Source organism: Anabas testudineus, chromosome 11 (genome assembly GCF_900324465.2).
Source record: "Anabas testudineus chromosome 11, fAnaTes1.2, whole genome shotgun sequence".
In the NCBI taxonomy this organism is placed as follows: Eukaryota; Metazoa; Chordata; class Actinopteri; order Anabantiformes; family Anabantidae; genus Anabas; species Anabas testudineus.
The window spans coordinates 10,360,396-10,380,490 of record NC_046620.1 but is presented as its reverse complement, the minus strand read 5'-3'; the positions used below and the strand labels follow the sequence as shown (position 1 = coordinate 10,380,490).

Genomic DNA, 20,095 nt, shown 5'->3' with positions numbered 1-20,095 from the left:
AGGTTACTCATTAAGCACCTCAGAAAACATTCATTTCACCTTAAATTTTGATGGGCAAAATAACTAACTGGGGTTCACACACATGAATACAGATTGTGTATACATTTTTTGTGTATGTTGCATTTCACCTTGACTCCCTGGCATGGAATAAGCAACAGATTTGCTGTCTTGGCACAGAAGATCATAGGGGGGAATTGTGTAGTGCATAGTTTCTGGAAGCTTTTTCCTACTCTGTAATTTTTAACAGTTTTCCCTATTTCCCTATTTCAATTGCATTAATTTATTTTTAATGCAATACATTAGCACTAATTAAAACCTATGATTGTCATATTTTGTTGTAGGGTAAATCAATGAGAAACGCAGAATTAGGATTTATTTATGTTAATCTTGACATATTTATTCATATTATGGACATATTGAAGCTGTCAGAAAAGTAGGCAATTTCCTGCCACAATTACCATTTGGTTGTTGAACAGTATTTACTAGTTGGAATACAGAAATGGTTTTTAGAGTTCCACATGACATGAATGCAACATCTGTCCCAGCAGGCAAGTGAGTGAGTCACCAGAGGCTCCAGACGGTATATAATGTGGTGTTGTCTGTTGCTGGAAACACTGTCAATCAGAGAGAAACTGGACTGTACCATCAGTGTGGTGGATAGTCCGATTTTCCCCGGGAGTCCGACTTCTACTCTTAGTGCAGTAAGTTGTAAAATGTAAATGCAGAGTTTGGGGTAGCATCACTACAAGCATGCAAATTGGCACATTCTTCTACTTAATACTATGTTAAATACATTAAAACCTTTATGCTTTGAATGATTTAATATGCACTCACTCAATTTTAGTTGTTACTACAGTGCATAAAAGAACCTTAATGGATTTTCTGCATTATACAGTATTTATATTCAACTGCAGCATTCATTGGCCCATTTTTGAGAAGAATAATTCACTGTACTATATAAACCAATTTACCGCTTAAGAGAACACAGTCCAGATCTAAAATAACTTTTAAAAAAAGTAAATGTGAGTGGGGTTGTTAACTGTTTTGTAACTGTTCTGTAATATGTGTGAAAACGTCTTCACATTGAATCTGGAGCTTTTGATAAAATGCATCTGCAGGCCAAAAGACAGGCACTGCTAATGATGGTTTGTAGAAGTGCATCAATCCAACATTTCTCTTACTAATGGTTATGCCTCAGCTTAGTGGTGGAGAAAAAAAGTTTTTTGAAGAACTCATGATCCAATTGAAGTGAAAGTGTTTCACTGTGTCAGAGCATTTAACACAGTCAGATTGAGAAGGAGCAACAAAGCTTTAGTGTTTGTAAATGAATATTCACAAATTATCCCAAGTGTAGTTGTAGAAACATTTGTAGTTATAAATGTTTGTGCAAACTATTTGTACTTGTGCAGAGATGTTCCATACTCCTAAAAACATTCATGGCGTGTGAATAATAGTTTCTTACAGATACTACAAACTGCTGTATGTGCAAAATGTAACTTTCCCAAAGTGTGTTTGACACTGAAGTCGTCCCTGTCTTTTCACCTAAGTCTGATTGGACAATAACAACCTAAAAGAAGAGACAAACTATCTAACGGGAGGGCTGCTGGTTTTTCTATTTTTTAACACAGCTGGCTTTAATGGAGAACATGTTGAGATTAAATTAGCTGCATATGACACTTGCATTTAAGTGGCTGGTTCAGGGTGGCTGCTTTATCTGGCAGAAATGAATGTCCCCCCCCCAGGATTTTGCTAAAGTCTAAAATGGCTGGGTTTGAGACAGCTTTTCTAAAAATATGTGCTGCATGTTGTGATGTTTTTAATATGTTATAGATTGAACAGCTGTGCAGAAACTGGACATTAGAAATGCAGTGTTTAACATTATGTTAATACAATAAGAAAAAACTGACACACAGACATACACAACACTTTCTTGGAATACGAAGAAGTATCTGTATTCATCTGTATACACAGCACATTCAATGTTCAGCAATTTTTCTTCAGCATCTTCAAATATAATTAGACCCACCTGTGTGCAATCCATGCTGTTGTCTGGTGGGTGACGTCAAGGGATGAATACAGTGGTGTCAAACATGACATCCGAGTAGTAATGTATTGATTTGCTGAGCAATTATGTTATGAGGTGTTATTATAACAACAGAGGAAATATCTGGGATACTCTTGCTACTATAAATGTGAGGGAGAGACAGAACATTTGGGAGAGGTGGGGTGTTTATACTTCAGTTAGTCTTTGTTGAGGCTTAGAATATTGATAACTTGATTATCTGACAATACAGAGAAGTATCCAATCAAACTTTCATTTCATTTCAAAGTTGGGAAATATGTGATTGATAAAATGTGCACCGTGGGCTACATATAGATTTTGATACATCGTTTGGTGAATGAATAGCTGCAGGAAGATTTCATGGCTATTAATCAGTTTTATCGTCTGTATTTTGTTATGGCTCCTTAGGTAGAGATGCCACGTTGTATACTAATACTAATATTGTATTTTTTGTGGATAAAGAAAAAAAAAAACATCCTGTGAAGAAAGTTATTTTATTAAAAAAACTAACTTTCCAAATGTGTATTAATAGAGAGATATATGGTAAAGGTTGAGTATGTTTCTCCAACACCCACGTGCACTCTTCCTCTTTCTGTCTTTCTCTTCCTCAGTATCACAGTTAGCTAGAGGCTGTTGCCGCCCACACACTCCATCCTGACAGCAATTTACATCCCGAGTAGCCCATCTGAAAACATTGTGTGTTATGTCACGTTTACTTAGATCACCGCATGTTGCAGGTGACTATTTTAGTGGCAGCGATAACATTGGAATGTGCGAGATAGATATAGATCCTCTGCGGGGTCATTCGGTCGAAACCCCGGCGTGAGACAGAAAAGAAAAGCGGAACATTTTCTTCAGGGGAGGAAGACTCCCTCCTGGGCAGCCGATAGATCTGATCAGTTCACTCGTGTGCGTGTGTGTGTGTGTGTGTGTGTGTGCAGTAAACACTGTGTTCTGCAGCATGTTACTTAGTGTTTTTCATCATCTTTATTGTGCAGTTGTGTGCCAATATCTTCTACAGTTCAACCAGAAGCCCTTGGAGTTGTTTCCATGGATACCAAACAATTAGCTGGGATTCAGAATAGAACCTGGAGAGTAGCCTATTTACAGGCTTTAGGAGCGAGGAAATCATAGGATGACAGAGTGTCTTGATTCTCTGTTGCAAAGGGAAAAACAGCTCCTTTGGGTAATGGGGCATTTCTATTAGAAATTACCCAACAGATCAATCACGGGCAAAAATAGAAGAGCAGTGTGAATATCAACATGAAACATGATCACGTTTTTAGCTTGAAGAAACCCACCTATGGATGAATCAGAGACATTTTATGCTACATTTCAAAGGATCAAATGAATGATGGATATGTTTTGGTTGCACAACCAGCTTATAAATAAGTAAAGGGTAATGTTATATGAATATGAAAGAATGTGGCTCTGTTGTACAACGAGGGCTGGAAAAAAAACATTCAAAAAAACATCTTTAGCATGAAGTAAGGGCCACGTTTCACCTTTAGACATGCTTCACACTTCCCCTGTGTTGTGAAAATGTGAACTGTGTGGAGCCTAACTTTTAAAATGCAGCAATTACATCACATTCATGTTGAAATGGGGGTTATTTTGTTATATTTTCCTCAAATCCCGAGTCTCACCGACAGAGTTTCAGATGGCATGGGTGCTGTGCTGGCCGATGCCAAGTGCATTTAACTTGATATTTTTCACATTGGTCAAATGAATGTGCTAATTTAAAAGTTGTTATTTCTGTAACTCGTTTTTACAACATCAATCTCACCACTTGCCACCAGCATAGCTAACTAGCTGGCCGGGTATGGAGGAAAATGACGAACCCATTCTTTATCCCACAAGCCATCGGCAACAATACCAGACCTACTGTATTTGAACTGTTGAATTATTTGTATGGAGGGAAGGATTTTGGAGTAAAGTGGGAACAGCACTCACACTCACGGATCCTCCTGCTCCTCGGCACTGGCCTCATCTTTTTTTAGTCAACACAGTCGTATAGAGGAAGCATCAGATCTGATTCCCTAAACATAGGTGCTCATACTTTTATAGATCCATCACCGTGTTCCAGAGTTTGCACAAACCTGAAGTCAGACAAAGAGCAAGATGACTCAGTGGTGTGATTCTTGCTTTGATTATATAGGTGCCCAAAGTAGCTCTCCCATCAGGTTGTGTGTCATGTTCCACTGGCCTTGAATTCCAAAAGTTTTCTAGTTAAGAGAGATAAAACACAAATGTTTTTCAGACCGCTCCAATGTTGTTCTTTGTGTTTGACGCCGTTGCTGTCTGTCCTTGTTGGTGAGCTTTGTTCGAACTGACTATTCTGCTATGTTGATGTGATCAGTGTGTGTTCTGTCGTGATCTCTGAAGCCGTTTCTCTTTCTCTGTGTGACCGAAGCAGCTGCAAGGTATCGATACGAGTGATAATGGAGTAACCTGTCAAAATCTAATCAAATAAAATGTCATTTTTGAAAATGAGTGTAAATTGGGGTTACATTTTTTACTTAATGTAAATGAGTAGTCATTTTTAAGGTTATTAAGTTATGAATTAACATAAATACACAACCGTTGAGCTGTTATACCCTTTATGTTGTATAAGACATGTTTTATTTCTTTTCTGACCTGTTTAAATTTGTTATTACTCCATTTGATGACTTTTGTCTTATGACACAGACATTTCTGTAATTATGTTCATGCACTCATGCTTCAATATCTGGTAAACGTGTCAGAGCACTTTGAAATGTGACACTAATTGTCATTCAGACCTAATATGATTCAACTTTGTGGCTGCCTGTGCAACTGTTACGTCACACTTTATCCATATAACCTTTCTCCTGCTATTTCAACTTTTTTCATCAGTCTTACACATTTTAATCTCTTTTGGCACCAGATCTGGTACCTCAATAATAACTTCTTATTATTCCAGTCTCATAATGGGATGCCACATTCTTGTAGCTGTGGCATATTTAATAGCTGTCATAATCATTGAATGCAGTGTGAAATAGATACCAAATTCTGTTAAAACAAACTATATTGCAACTCTAACAAAGCAGCCATATGTCCAAGTTGCATCCAATTTTGCACAGTTCATCCTAATATTTCCATCTATATATCTAATTGATCTAAATGTAGTTTAAGGAGAATAATAACCTTTTATCTATGTGTTTTGGGTTGTTCATTGATCACCTTTGTTTCTGCTTTATTTATTAATTACTCTTTCATCATAGACCAATCTCGCAGGGCAAGTTTTGCCTCTGTAAGGCAGTCAAGCATGGAAACCCCTCCGAATGCCACCCCACAGCCCTTCAGACAGCCGGTGAGTACACTAAAGCCGGTTACATCCAACAAATTACAGATTTTGTGATCTTGAAATATCAATTCTCAGCATGGGACGCTTGGATGATAATTTACCCTTCAGAAAATTTCACAGTATCGTTTTCTAGCTAAGTGTGCTCGTAAATTATGGATATTTTATTGAATTATGCAGTATACATTCTTTTACATTTATGAATGGTGGGGTTTTTTTTCTATTTTCCCTGTTGAATCTTCAGAGTTTTCTCAATCGAAGGTTGAAGGGTTCCATCAAGAGGGCCAAAAGTCAGCCCAAACTGGACCGGACCAGCAGCTTCCGACAAATGATTTTGCCCCGGTTTCGTAGTGCTGACCAAGAGCGGTTAGTAACCTTCACTTTAACATGGACTTAAATATTTAACAGAACATAGTGTGTCCAGCTTCTATTTGAATATTCTGTGGCACATTGTGAGATTATCACAGAGTTAATACATGTGTTTTTACTTGAGGTGTTCACGGGTAACCCAAGCCAGGGCCAGCTTTAAATCTCATGGCTAATTGTCATTTCACAAGAATCAGATTCATTTTTTTTTTTTATAAATCAATTAATCAGTACATTTTAGACAGGCTTAACAGCTACTACAAGACTTTTTTTCTGTGAGGGGATGGTCTTAAACCCCACAAAGTCACCACAGTCACAAAGATGACAGACAGTACATGTAACTATTTATATACTTAGATTGGGAACAGCTTTGAGCTTCAGACACTACTCAACCATCAACAATCAAATCTGCTCTTGCTTGGATGCCTGTCAGACTGCTTTGTGTACTGAGTGGTATGTTAATGGGTTAGCTGTGACTATGCTACACTTGAATTCTTTAGGAATTCATTTTCTTGCTCCAACTAGAATACTGACTACTTCGACTTGACTACGCTTCAAGTTTGCTTCTGATTGTAATTATAGTGTATTGTATAGTTTAAGTAATTACAGTGACTAGTATTAAAGCACAGTGTTGCAGATGTTGGCTACTGGTAATGTTCATCACAATCGTTATGTTCTTATTTTAAATGTGAAATTGCCCTGTGTTTTTTATTAGACTCACATTTGAGGGGGCAACTTTGTCTCTTATAGTACTTATGGGACATTAAATACCTTTGGAAAATATGACTTTAAACCCATTTCAGAAGGTTTCACTTTTGTAAATTGGTAGCATAAGAATAAAAAAATGAATCTACTCCACTCTGCCCAGCTCTCCATTTTAGAGTAGCATTATGCTAAAAACATTGTAGCTCAGCTTTAAAATAATCTTGGGAAATGTGGGGAGCCACTCCTAAGAAAGAGGTAAAGAGAGAGGAAAGGAAAAACAACTGGAAGAGTTTGACCATATTATAATATAATAAGACTATACATCATTTAATGAATCAAATTTAATAGGCAACATTTTCATTCACGATATCTTATAGAACCCACCGATCCCAAGGAGGAAGAAATACAGCTTCATATGAAAACAAACCTTCTTCTTTTGAGATTAGTCTAGTGAATTCCTATCATCCTTACCTGTGCTTTATGATTAAAACTCCCATAGCATGCCTGCAGACAAGCGCTAGCCTTTGTTTATCCTGAAGGAAGATGAGTAAATCCTTTACTCAAATATCTCAAATCTACACTGTGCCCTAAAAAAATCTTAGAAATAAATGTCACGCTGCCAGCGGTGCTCTGTGGAGCCCCCCCACCCCACACTCTTCACTCAAACCGTTCTGATAAAAGAAAAGCCCTGCTGAATGAAGAACGTTGCCTTTAGTGAATTCTTCACAGATGGTTTGAGCTTGTGCTTTTTCCAGAGCTTTCAGACCTTAAATGAAGATATTTATTTCAATGGTGATATGAATAGTAATGAAACAAAACTGTTCTTACTGCAGGGATAGCTGGGATGTACCTGTATTAAAAGTGAATTAAAAATTGGTTTGTTAACTGAAGACTTATAAAATTCTTTGATTGTGGGTGATATTGCTACCTGAAAGTTAATGTTTGTGTCTGAACATTAGAAAAATAACACAAGGAGTGTATCTTATATGGTATGCACATGACAGGAGACTGCGGCAGCAAAGCTCTGTTGGGCCTTCTGGCAGAATAGCTTACATTTCATCATCCAAACATGTTGGGATACCACGGAGGCTCTCGTGACAGGTTTTGCATTTTCTGTTCTGACGCGAGGTCACATCCCAGAGGAATCTGACTTGCATTGTGATCAAAATTTTATGCAGTCTTCACACAAACCAGTCACGACGCTTATATGGGAAATGTAAAGATGTAGAGACAGAGAGGCAGAAGGTAGCAGTGTAGTGCTGACAGTACATTTTCTTCCCACCACTGGAGCTGTATAATAGACATTTTTGGAGCAGGTGTGGATGTCCTGTGCCCAGAGACGATGGATGTAAAAAATGTATTGTTTAGGATGTAAAAGTCTCAAAGCCGGTTTAAATGTTGCAACAAATGAACCTGAGGGCTTAGGGGTGTTGGGGTTAAAGTGACGTTTTGCCTCAGCCAGTGTGCTTTCCCCTCCAACGACAGCCATTCACCACTGCCTTCACAGCCTGCTTTGAGTTCTGCCCACACACACGCTTAAATCACTCAGTTGTGTTAAGTTGACTTTGCTGTAAACCCTCAGCATCCAACTTCACACTCTAGCTTTCGAGCGCAGCTGCTCTACCTCTGCTGCCAACTTGGTTTACCAAAGCGTTTTTCATGCTCTGCATTGTGCAAAGGCACTGTCAGCTCCTTAATATAGACAAACTAGTCTGCTATTCTTCTTACAGATGTCTCCTCACATCTGCTGTTGTTTCCAAAATCTGCCTATTAATGCTTCTAAAGTAAAACATCTGCACATAAACGCCAAACTTGTTGTTTTCATACAGATTCAACAAAGACGATGATCTATATCTATATATAAACATAGTTAGTTAGTCAGTGTTAGGCGTGCTGATAGGTTGGTGTGGATTTAGTTACATTTGGATACAGTCGGACTAGGTTTATTCCTCTTCCTCCAGTCTTCAGATAATCACCTTATAACTCTATTTACATTTTAAGTTCAAGCACGAGATCATGAGCGCAATCCTCTCATCTAACTCTTGGTGCCAAAGCGAAAGATTTGTATTGTGCAAAATGTTCAACCAAACCACTAAAGAATTGTGTTTCTGCCAACAGAACAGGAACTTTCTGTATCTTATATCTCTGTGAGCCAGCAAATCAATTTACTGACTCACATTCAATCGCTATTTGCTTCACCTTAGCCTGAAAAGCCACAGCTAAACCTAAAGGGCAGGCACCCACTCAGTAGCTAAGATGGTAACATGCTGTGAGGTGTAGCCTTAATAGATTTAATTTGGTTTACCTCCTTTTACTACAAGTCTGTGGCAAAAATGTTTTCCTTGCTACATTTTTTCAATTGGCCTACTGACCTTGCTTCGCCTCACAGAGACAGCCTTGGCTTACCTTTCTGCGTCCACTTCGACCATTACTTTTCTTTTCCCTGATAGAGCTGCCCTCCTCTAAAGGTTACCCTATGATCAAGCCACAGTCCTCCATGTCTTTTTATAACTGCATCACAATATTACCGAAGACTGTAAGTGCTGAACTGCTTCTCTTAGTTTACATGTTTGCCCCATTTTCACAGTAGGCTCAATATTAGCAATTACATTTTCATTTTTGAATTCATGTATAGTTGTTTGATTTGGAAGAATTACGTTTCCAAATAGCACCTCGGGCTACTTTCTAACATGCAGCACGAGTCACATGAGCCGAGTCAACACACCAAACTGGAGACACGACTGCAGAAAATCTGGTGGTCTCAACTTTTCCATAAACTCATTATAAAAGGATCATATTTCAGAATTCATAATGAATTGCGTGAGTGACGCACAAGGATTTCTGCAGTGACTCATTTTGTATTATATGAAAACAGAAATACAATCATATTTGAATTGTGAAAGTAAATAAAGCTTTTCTTCTTTCACCAGGACACGCTTGATGCAAAGCTTCAAAGAATCCCACTCCCATGAGTCCCTACTTTCTCCCAGCAGTGCTGCAGAAGCTTTGGACCTGGTTTTGGATGAAGAAGCTATAATCAAGCCTGTCCACTCTAGCATTTTAGGACAAGAGTACTGCTTTGAGGTGTGTCAAGTTGTTAACCTTTAAATTCTCCCTAGTTCTACTAATGGATTTATTTTCTTTTTATTTTTCTGACCACATTCATACAGTTAACTAACCAATAGATTTTACAAGCGTTTATATAGTGGAGATAACAATTCAGGTACTGTTGCAAAGTTACAGAGGTAGTTCAGCAGAAATTGGAGGCATATCAGGAATATTTTATCCTGCAGGTGACCACCAGTTCAGGAACAAAATGTTTTGCCTGTCGCTCGGCTTCAGAGAGAGATAAGTGGATTGAGAATTTGCAGCGAGCTGTTAAACCTAACAAGGTAGATACACTAACCTTTTTCTATGATATTTTAAATTCCAGTAGTACCATTTTCCTTTGGCGTTTAACAGATATAAATAAGGACTGTTATAATTCAGTAATAGAACTCCTTGTGCTGCTTTCAGGACAACAGCAGACGAGTTGACAATGTGCTCAAGTTGTGGATCATTGAAGCTCGAGACCTTCCAGCTAAGAAACGCTACTATTGTGAGCTGTGTCTGGATGACATGCTGTACGCACGCACCACCAGCAAACCCCGGACAGACACAGTGTTCTGGGGCGAGCATTTTGAATTTAACAATTTGCCTACCATTCGTAGCCTTCGCTTGCACCTCTACAAGGAAACGGACAAAAAAAGGCGCAAGGTAAAAAAAAAAAGGGTCTCACACAAACTCAACACACACACACACAAAAAAAAAGAGGAATTGATAACATGTGTTGTTTTGCTTGGTAATCTAGGAAAAAAGCACATACCTGGGCCTTGTCAGCATACCCATCTCCAGCATCACGGGCCGGCAGTTTGTCGAGCAGTGGTACCCTGTTATACAGTCCAGTGTTTTGGCCAAAAGCGGTGGTGTTGGAAGTACCAAAGTGATCAATGCTTCACTACGTGTAAAGTCTCGCTACCAGACAATGAACATCCTCCCGATGGAGCTGTACAAGGAATTTGCCGAGTACATTACAAACAACTACCGAACACTGTGTGCAGTTCTGGAGCCGCTGCTGAGTGTGAAAAGCAAAGAGGAGGTGGCGTTTGCTCTGGTGCACATCCTTCAAAGCACAGGGAAGACAAAGGTAAACAAGGGGTCAAACCTGATTTTGTGTTTGTGGGGTCATAAATAATTGCTGCTCACATCCCTCACGTCTGTGTACCATTATTATTATTTTTTTCATTGCAATTAAATTACAAAGAAATGTCCTTTTCCTCTGTGTGTGTGTGTGCTCCACTGAACAGCAAATGTAATCTTTTCTCAGGAGTTCCTGTCTGACATGGCAATGTGTGAGGTGGATCGATTTATGGACCGTGAGCACTTGATCTTTCGGGAAAACACGCTTGCCACAAAGGCCGTGGAGGAGTACCTCAAATTGATAGGTCACAGATACCTCAAGGATGCTATAGGTGAGGTCAGCTCTACTGCTTTGTGTTTATTTCCTACTAACTAAATGAAGGCACAACGTCAAATCAAATATTTTGATGAAATATGTTATACTTGGCACTAAGTTTTAACATCAACAGTATCTATCATTTTACAAAAATAATTGTGACATCGTTTGTGACATTTCCCCAAAGGATGCTTAATTATGATGGTGGGAGCTTTGTAGAAATACTTGAGCTAAACAAGAACTGTTTAAATGTCACATGAACAAATTGAAATGTGCTTTAATAACATTTCTGTGTCACCACATTAAATGCAAATGTCCTGTTTTGTTGAAAAAATAACAAGCTGGAACCACTGTACTTTACTAGCTGTGATACAGGAAAACAAACAACACTAATCCTGTATGTCAGAATTACAGTATATAAGGTTTTAAGCTAGACACCCTCCAACCATCCATTAATTCAAACGTAGCCCATCTTAACCTTTTGTTTTCCAATAATCATTTTACACAGTATCTTAACTACACCATTTTATTACTTTATACGATTCTAAGAAAAAAATCATTCTCATTCAATTTGAGATCTACTGTGCAGCACTTGTGCAGCTGTGTCCCGGTGTTATTGAAACTTAGAGCTGAGTTGTTTGCAGATTTATGCATTTTTTAGGTTACATAACAGCATGATCTGCGACTTGCAGGTGACTTCATTCGAGCCTTATATGAGTCTGAGGAGAACTGTGAGGTGGACCCCATGCGTGTCCCGCCATCAGTCCTGGCTGACCATCAAGCTAACCTTCGCATGTGTTGTGAACTGTTACTCTGCAAGATTATCAACTCTCTCTGGTCAGTTTTGGCCCCAACGATTGTAGACATGTAAAGTGTGTGTTGTGTATTGATTGGTGCCATGCTCCTCTTTGACAGTAGAGGGAGAAAAGTCATTTGAAGTGAGATTTGACACTGTAAAGCTTTGTATTGAAACAACTTTGTAGAATTAGAGATACTTATTTTAAAAATAGATATGTATGCAATGAAAATATATACTACCATTCAGATATTAACCAAAGTAACATTTGAAAAGGTTGTCACACACATTTATAAATCAGTTTCCTGTTGTTTATTTTAGGTTAAGTATCAATACTTTTTAACTTTTAAATTGGAGCTTTAATTAAAACAGATGAAAACAAACTTATGTTTTCTATATGTTTTGATTTCCTGACTTGCTAAATTTCTGACTGCTTTAGGAAACTTGCTGGATTTTATATATTGTGTTTTTTTCTTGACAACGGGAAATAAAATCAAGTTCTCGTTTCAGCATATTTCCTCGGGAGCTTAAAGAAGTTTTCGCCTCGTGGAGAGCCAGATGTGCTGAGCGTGGAAGAGAGGATCTCGCTGACAGCCTCATCAGCTCCTCCCTGTTCCTTCGCTTCATGTGTCCAGCCATCATGTCCCCATCCCTGTTCAACCTAATGCAGGAGTACCCTGCTGAACGCACGTCCCGCACACTCACTCTCATTGCCAAGGTGATGCAGAACCTGGCCAGCTTCAGCAAGTGAGTGTCTGTCATCACCCGTCCTTTTACCCCAGCTACATCATTAATTTGATTCAGGCTTCATGTTTTGACCACAACTTACCCACAGCAAGCTCTGAGCTTTTCAGTTGAAACACATTTGTTCTGACCTTTACTTTGCAGTCTTTATGGACATTTATGAATATGGAAACAATTGTTCTGGCTCACATAACCGTCCATTAGTTATTCAGATGTCAAACCTTTGGTGGTAACGTGGTCGACTCTACATTTCAGGAACACATTGGATAAAATACTGAAATGATCAGACATCCCTCCAGCTTTTCCTTTATAAAGATTTACTACTATACTCTTTATTGTTACATATGTTCACACTGTTGGCAAAAAATAAACAAGTCATTTGAAGACATATATCTTCTGAACATAAAATGTAATTGGCTGACAGTAATGCAGGCGGTGATGCAGAGACTCTTGTATTGCTTATAAGATAAGATATGAGATGAAGACATTAAATCCAGCAGTTAAATTGTAAATCATTAAGGTCACTCAGTGAGTACATAAACAACAGCTTTGCTGGATGTGGAAGAGCCAGGAACACACTTGCACCCACGCAAACGATCACAAACCTGGACACTTAAACGAGGACATGAAGAACCAGTTTCTCAATGTTCCTTCTCTATATTTTATTCAGAATACAATCAAAGCCAGGGTAAGACATAAAACTGAGATTCAAATACATGTAAACATATCCACCGACACTCTTACACTTTAACAGTCTTTTTCATTTTTACTTGTGTTGATTTTCAGTCTATCAATTCCCATTTGCATTCATTTATTCAGAACATCACAAGTACATAACAAAAAAAACAGGTTACACAGTAACATGACTGGAAATGTCTCCTTTGTCTTCATGTTTCTTGTCATATACTCTGCAGATTTGGACCCAAGGAGGAGTACCTGTATTTCATGAATGAGTTCCTGGAGATGGAGTGGGGCTCCATGCAGCAGTTTCTATATGAGATTTCCAACTTGGACACTGGAGGAAATGCTGGAGGTTTTGAGGGTTACATTGACCTCGGAAGAGAATTGTCCATGCTCCACAGCTTACTGTGGGAAGTCATGGGTCAGCTTAGCAAGGTGGGTGGAATAACATAATACATTACTGTTAATTTAAATTAAACATTTAATATTTTAATAAAATTGTGAATAATGTAGAGTGGAGGGTTGACAATGTATCTGTTTGAACTAAATTAAAACAGAGGTGGAATGAGTGCTTTAATATTTAACGCTAGTGCTTCAATTGTTAATTTAATGAAATTTTACTGTAGTTGTAATGTAATGAAAATTATAAATATTTTATGCTGAGCCCTTAATTGCTTCATACATTAACAGATTATGTCACACAATATAATTTCTATTTCAGTTTCAAATGATTCAGATGTTCCCCAGCCTTCAGGTACTGGAACATTTAATATTTGCTACTGGGAAAAATTCTCCAAATTAGAAACATATGCAACTTTTTCTCTATCAATTCCAAAACCTATATAGATATCTGATCTGAAACCATGCTGTGGTCCTAAAAGGTTTCCAAAAAAAAAAAGTAGAAATTGTCTAAATATACTCTTAGAAAAACTATATACAATTTATTTTTGATTAGCTACCCCTGAATGACACTGACCAAACTGCCACCGCAATGAAAGCAAGTGAAGCACACGCAGGAGGTGATGAGTAATTATCAGCAGTATCTTTACAATTTACTGAGTTGGTGGCCCGTGACTGAATTAATGCAACTAGAAGCTTGTAAATTCATGGTGATCAGACTGACTTTGAACTAAAGTAGGTTATGAGTTGGCAACATATTGAATTTAATCTTTATTCTCATCGTGACCAAAATAAAAATAATGTGTTTAGCATAAAAAGGTTTGAGTGCCTGTCCTTCTCTGTGTGGCATGTGAACATAGAAAGCGTTGGATTACCTGATTTTCTATTTTTCAGGATGCAATTCTCAAACTCGGACCACTACCAAGGCTGTTGAATGACATCAGTGTTGCCTTGAGGAACCCACAGCTCCACATGCCTACAAATCACCAGCCCGACAGACCAAAGGACAGACTCTTCTCGCGCCCATCTTTCAATCGTCTCAAGTCCTCTGACTTCCAAAGCCTTATGATGCGGGACCTAAACAGGTATCTTCTGGTGGTTTCCTTTGTTTGTATAGCTTTATGGTTCCACATGCATCACACATGAATTTAGGTTTGCATGTTCCCAAACGCCTCTGTATGGTGCACCTTCTTGCAGAGGAATGAATCCTGCAGTGAATTTTATGCAGACAAAGTGAATGGTTGTGGAAGCCAATAATGGTAATGTTAATTTACTCTTCAGACTTTTTAAGTACACTGTCTGCCCAAAAGAAAAAGTCACCACCTGGATTTAACTAAGCAAATAGAGCCTCCCACTGGATTACTGCTGCATGGATGATTATGTTTTAGCTGGTAATGAGTTATTGAACTCTAACTGATGAGTAGCTTCTCATTTCTTAAACAACCATTTTAGAAGATACATCCTGTGGTTGTAGAAAAGATGTTAATGCTAAGGAAAATGCTGAAACTACTAAAACTGGGTTAAGAACTGTCCAATGGAAAAAGGTCATGTGATCTTTGATGAGTCCAGATTTACCCTGTTCCAGAGTGATGGCACATCAGTGTAAGAAGAGAGGCAAGTGAAGTGATGCACCCATCATGTCTAGTGGCTACCTGTGGGGGCAGTGCTATGATCTGGGGTTCAGCAATGTTATGTGTCCAAAGAATGAGGTCAGCTGACTACCTGAATATACTGAATGACCAGGTTATTATCAAAGGATTTTTTCTTCCCTGATGTCACGGGCATATTCCAAGATGACAATGTCAGGATTCATTGGGCTCAAATTGTGACAGAGTGGTTCAGGGAGCATGACACATGATATTCAAACATGGATTGGCTACCACAGAGTCCATACCGTAAACCCATTGAGAATCTCTGGGATGTGCTGGAGAAGACTTTGTGCAGCGGTCTGACTCTACCATCATCAATACAAGATCTTGCCGAAACGTTAATGTAACTCTGGACAAGAATAAATGTTGTGACGTTGCAGAAGCTTATCAAAATGACGCTAAAGTAAATGTGTGCTGTAGTCAAAGCTAATGGGTTATTCCAACAAAAATAAGAGTGTGTGACTTTTTTTTTGGTCGGTCGGGCAGTGTATTTTATCAATCAGTAATTGTCAGCATCATCTACTCCCAGACTCTCTTACGGAAACCTCTCTCCTCTTTGTTTAGTTCATTTCAGCACTCTGCTATTGTCAAGGGACTTCTGCTCTCATTACAGCCTAATTATTTAACTATGAACTTTTTAAGTAAGAGGGGAAAAAAAACTGGACTCTATTTTGTGTTCATTGAATCCCTCCTTCCAAATCCTGTTGGGAACCACAATGTGCTGCAGCAAACATGCAATTGAATGAGAATGACTAAGATTTGCTGCAGGCATTTGTAAAAGGAGAGAGATTAAAACGGATGCAAAGAACGACACAACTGTCACACTTAATAGCTCTTGCCCCAGAGGTATCAGGCCTTAGGTGTTAACACATGCTTTGTTGTGTAAAACCTACACAAAAAAAAAAACAGAGGACTGTAGTTCTTGCATACCATGAAATCTTCTAGACAGGTGCTTAGGATCAAAAACTGTTCAGCGTGATGAAAGCAAGCAATCTCGCACACTACACATCACTTGTCTTCACTTTATCCACTCATCTCGTGATGAGTAGAGGTTTTTCTACTGGTTTCATAATTACATTTCTGAGATTTGTAAACCTTTCATCCTAAACACCCAAACTAATTCAATCAATCTTATGCCCTACTTGTTTCAAATGAATCCCAAGCTCTATTATTGACTTCTTTTTCTGACTAAACAGTATGTAGATAACAAGCAACAACAAGTAGGAAAAATTGGGACCATTCTGTCCTGTGCTCTTACTTTACCCTCACTTATAAATCATTTAAAATAAAATACACAATACATGTAGAGTTCAGTATCAGATATTTAGCAGTTAAACAACATTTTTGTCATGTGTCTGCAGTTCAATAGACATCTCTCGCCTGCCGTCCCCTACAACTGGAGTGTCGGCTGTAGAATCCCTCTCGTCAAATCTGAACATGAGGCGCCATGCTGAACGAGACCTCCGCTCATCCAGGGAAGTTTTCTACGTGACCCGCCCGCCACTGGCTCGATCCAGCCCCGCGTACTGCACGAGCAGCTCAGACATCACCGAACCTGATCCAAAGGTACAATGTGAAATAGTCACAAACTCATTAAACAGCCAAGCAGCGGTGCAAAGATATTTGGTTCACTTCTAACCAATCAGAGAATTTCAACGATTTCTTCTTGATTAGTAAGTTCTGCAGCTTTCTTATTTATTGCAATTTGATATCGGTCAATACAGTGTCTCATGCTAGTTATAGCTTAAGTTGCATATTATAGCTTTAAGTTTGTGTGGCCACATTCCTATTTCTGTTTGTTCATTGATTTTTAGGACCCTAAGACATTTTCACTCGCACACACTTTTGAAAACCTAAAGATCCAGTGAGAAACTCACATTTACTAGTACCTTATCTTAAAACAACATGAAAATTCAGAGCTTTACAGAAAACGTGTATCTTTTTAAAATGAAAGAAAAAAATAAAAGAGAATAATTGAATAAAGACAAAATAAGATAAAAACTAGAATTACTGCATTGCGTGAACCATGCATGTCTCTCCAGACTCATATTCTACTAAATTTAGTTTTTGTGCAGGTTGTGCCAGATGTAATGAAATTACTTCCAGGTGTTTCTAAGATATAGCATTGACAATTTCATGAACATAAGCTGGCTATGACATTGACCTTTGACTTTTGGCTACTAAAGTCTAAACAGCTCATCATGCAGTCAAGGTGGACAGTTGTGGCAAATTTGAAGAAATTCCCGCAACGCATTCCTAACATCAACTCACAAGGACTGGATGAAGATGAGGTGGCTACAACCTTGACCTTTGACCCACAAAAACTAAACAGGTCATTGTTGACTCCAATTGGACGGTTGTCAGCCAAATTTTAAGATATTCCTTTAAAGCGTTCTTCAGGTATCACATAAATGTGAATGGGCTTCAAGAACTAGATTAATGTTTAGTAGATATTGCGTTCACAAGAACTAGATAGCATCAAACTGACAACATACCTTTACTGTACATTCAGAAATGTATGTAAAATATTTACATTTTCAGGTACAGTAGGGTCTTAAATTTAAAAACCTTGTGTGTTTTCTTAAGCTGAAAAAGAACATTTTACTTTGTGATGGCCAATGTCTGATGCACAGATTTTTTTAGAAATATTGACGTAAAAAACAAGAAAAAAACAAACAAAATTAGCAAAAAGTTGAAGATCAAACACAGTGTAACAATGAATAACACAGGCGCAATGCCGACAAGCGGCCACCTGAGGCAGCACTGTCTTACTTTAGGTATGCTGCGTTTTCAACAAAATCCTATGAAAAAATTAAGCTACAATAAAATGCTTTCTTGTGTCTGTCAGGTCCACAGTGTGAATAAAAGTGTGTCTATGATGGATCTTCAGGATTCCCGTATGAACAGCATTTCCAACCTGAACTCTGTGGGAGACATGCTCACCTCCTCTCAAGCCTCCATCGCTGGGCTCGGCCACAGCTTCGGGAACCTCGGCGGTCCGCTTCGTATGGGAGGGCATATGCCGACAGGCTCAGCAGGCTCCGGTTTGAGGCTGAACCAGATGGGCCACATAGGGGGCCCCACCGAGTCCATCTCACAACAGCAACAGCAGGCAGCAGCAGCCATGCACTTCCCCCTGTCTTTCCAGAACCCTCTGTTCCATCTGGCCGCCCAGAACTCACCAGCTCAGTCTCAGCCTCCTCCCCCTCCTCTCCTCCTCGCCCCCGAGCCTGAGAACGGCCACCCTGACTATGCTCCCGCCTTTGGCAACAGTGCTTTCTCCCGCAGCGAGGACTTGTCCGCCCTGCGGTCACAGAGCAGCCTGGTGCAGCCCAGCATTGTGCACTCACACAGTTACAGTGATGATTTCACCCGGCAGAATCAGAGCAATGACTACGCCTGGCACCAGCTGTCACTGCAGGTGCAGGTAGGAGCCTTTCACGTTTCCTCACACATAGTAAAAGACTGTTTCACGTTTGTAATGATAGACAACTAGGTTTTTCATTTCCAGAACATTTTATTTGGTTAAAATATATCACAAATATAATAGAGTACAGTAAAATAAGGTCAGTGGGATTCCTACAATATAATTCAAAACCTCAACCATGTACGGTTACATTTGGTTGAAGATATCACCACTTATGTTGGAATCTAAAATGTATTAAAAGCGGTCGACAGAGGAGTCTGATGTTGAACTTCTATAACTCCTCATTCTATAGGTAGAAAAGACTGAAGCAGTCATCATAGATTGTGAAGCTAAATTTGTAAGAACTGGATATCACTGAGTTTATTAATGAGTGTCTAAAATTGAAAAGCCAGACTATTAAAGAACACCACTAGATGGAGAACTTCTGTTTTAATCGCTTGTCCATATTTACAGACTGTTAGTAAACTTCAGATTCTCAGTTTGGTTTATTCACTTAAATTTATTGAGAGAGAGCTCTAGTAGGAGATTTATATAAAAAACGTTACACTCACATTTGCTCGGCTACAGTACTGTGAGGTATTGTTCTGTGGATGAGACCTACTGCATAGAAAGGTACACCAAAATAACCCAAAGGTTGCCAGATGATACCTGTAACCACATGTGACAAATTAATACACATTGATCATCTGTCGCTGATGTGTTAGTTGCTTTTAAGGCTTAGTTCATGGTCAAAATGTTATCACTTGAAACAACAGGCTCATTCTTTACCTTAAATTTAGTTTGGATCTGCTTTCTGTAATATGTACTGTATCCATCATGTAAGATTATAGGTACTTTGACAATCATCAGATTTTAAAGTAAATCTTAAACCTGAAAATACGTTTGTTAAACTAAATCTATTCCATTGCCATTTATTTTAGCATTCGATCAAATCTTAATTTAAAAACAAAAAAAGACAGTATTGGTCACCGCTGGATCTGCAAATGTTGCAGTGAAGACGGTGATGGCCAAGAATTCGTTTTGTTAATAACACCTGGATTAGTTTTTCTTCTTTCCCATGCCAAAGCTCCCAAACATAGTTGGAGTTTCATCATTTATTCTTAGTGTGATTTTGACACCTCGATGGAGAAACAGAAATGTTTAAGCTTTAACTGCTCATTCCAGATCAGCCTTCGGAGTTTCTTAGATTGTGCTCGTACTTAGGTTTTCACAGGTACAGTCAGTGTGTACAGTCAAGTCTGTGTTCACACTGTTGGGTTACGGAACAAAGTTTGGATCGAAGCAAAATGGGACATATTAAAAAAAAAAAACTGAAAAAGGCATTCTCATAAGCAGCACAATATTCAAATCTAGCTTAGAGAAAGATTTGAGAGACACTTGTTATGCTACAGACAACACTTGACATCTATCACACTGTGTCCTTGTTTCATCAGGGCTGGATACTAACTA

The 20,095-nt window shown here is 38.7% G+C and overlaps 1 protein-coding gene across 3 annotated transcripts in view; it reads left to right on the top strand.

Moving 5' to 3' along the window:
* Window positions 1-20,095, top strand: part of LOC113155483 (ras/Rap GTPase-activating protein SynGAP-like) — a 37,866-nt gene that overhangs the window by 6,533 nt on the left and 11,238 nt on the right. For 2 of the 3 annotated variants that reach the window (XM_026350251.1, XM_026350249.1), the window contains exons 3-16: window positions 5,305-5,393; window positions 5,629-5,750; window positions 9,386-9,539; window positions 9,749-9,847; window positions 9,972-10,211; window positions 10,306-10,641; window positions 10,822-10,966; window positions 11,643-11,787; window positions 12,257-12,493; window positions 13,405-13,606; window positions 13,893-13,925; window positions 14,465-14,655; window positions 16,581-16,785; window positions 18,068-18,646. In XM_026350251.1, coding sequence (XP_026206036.1) covers window positions 5,305-5,393; window positions 5,629-5,750; window positions 9,386-9,539; window positions 9,749-9,847; window positions 9,972-10,211; window positions 10,306-10,641; window positions 10,822-10,966; window positions 11,643-11,787; window positions 12,257-12,493; window positions 13,405-13,606; window positions 13,893-13,925; window positions 14,465-14,655; window positions 16,581-16,785; window positions 18,068-18,646 — 2,777 coding nt within the window. The remainder of the gene's footprint in view (window positions 1-5,304; window positions 5,394-5,628; window positions 5,751-9,385; window positions 9,540-9,748; window positions 9,848-9,971; window positions 10,212-10,305; window positions 10,642-10,821; window positions 10,967-11,642; window positions 11,788-12,256; window positions 12,494-13,404; window positions 13,607-13,892; window positions 13,926-14,464; window positions 14,656-16,580; window positions 16,786-18,067; window positions 18,647-20,095) is intronic. The other variant, XM_026350250.1, reaches the window with a different exon arrangement.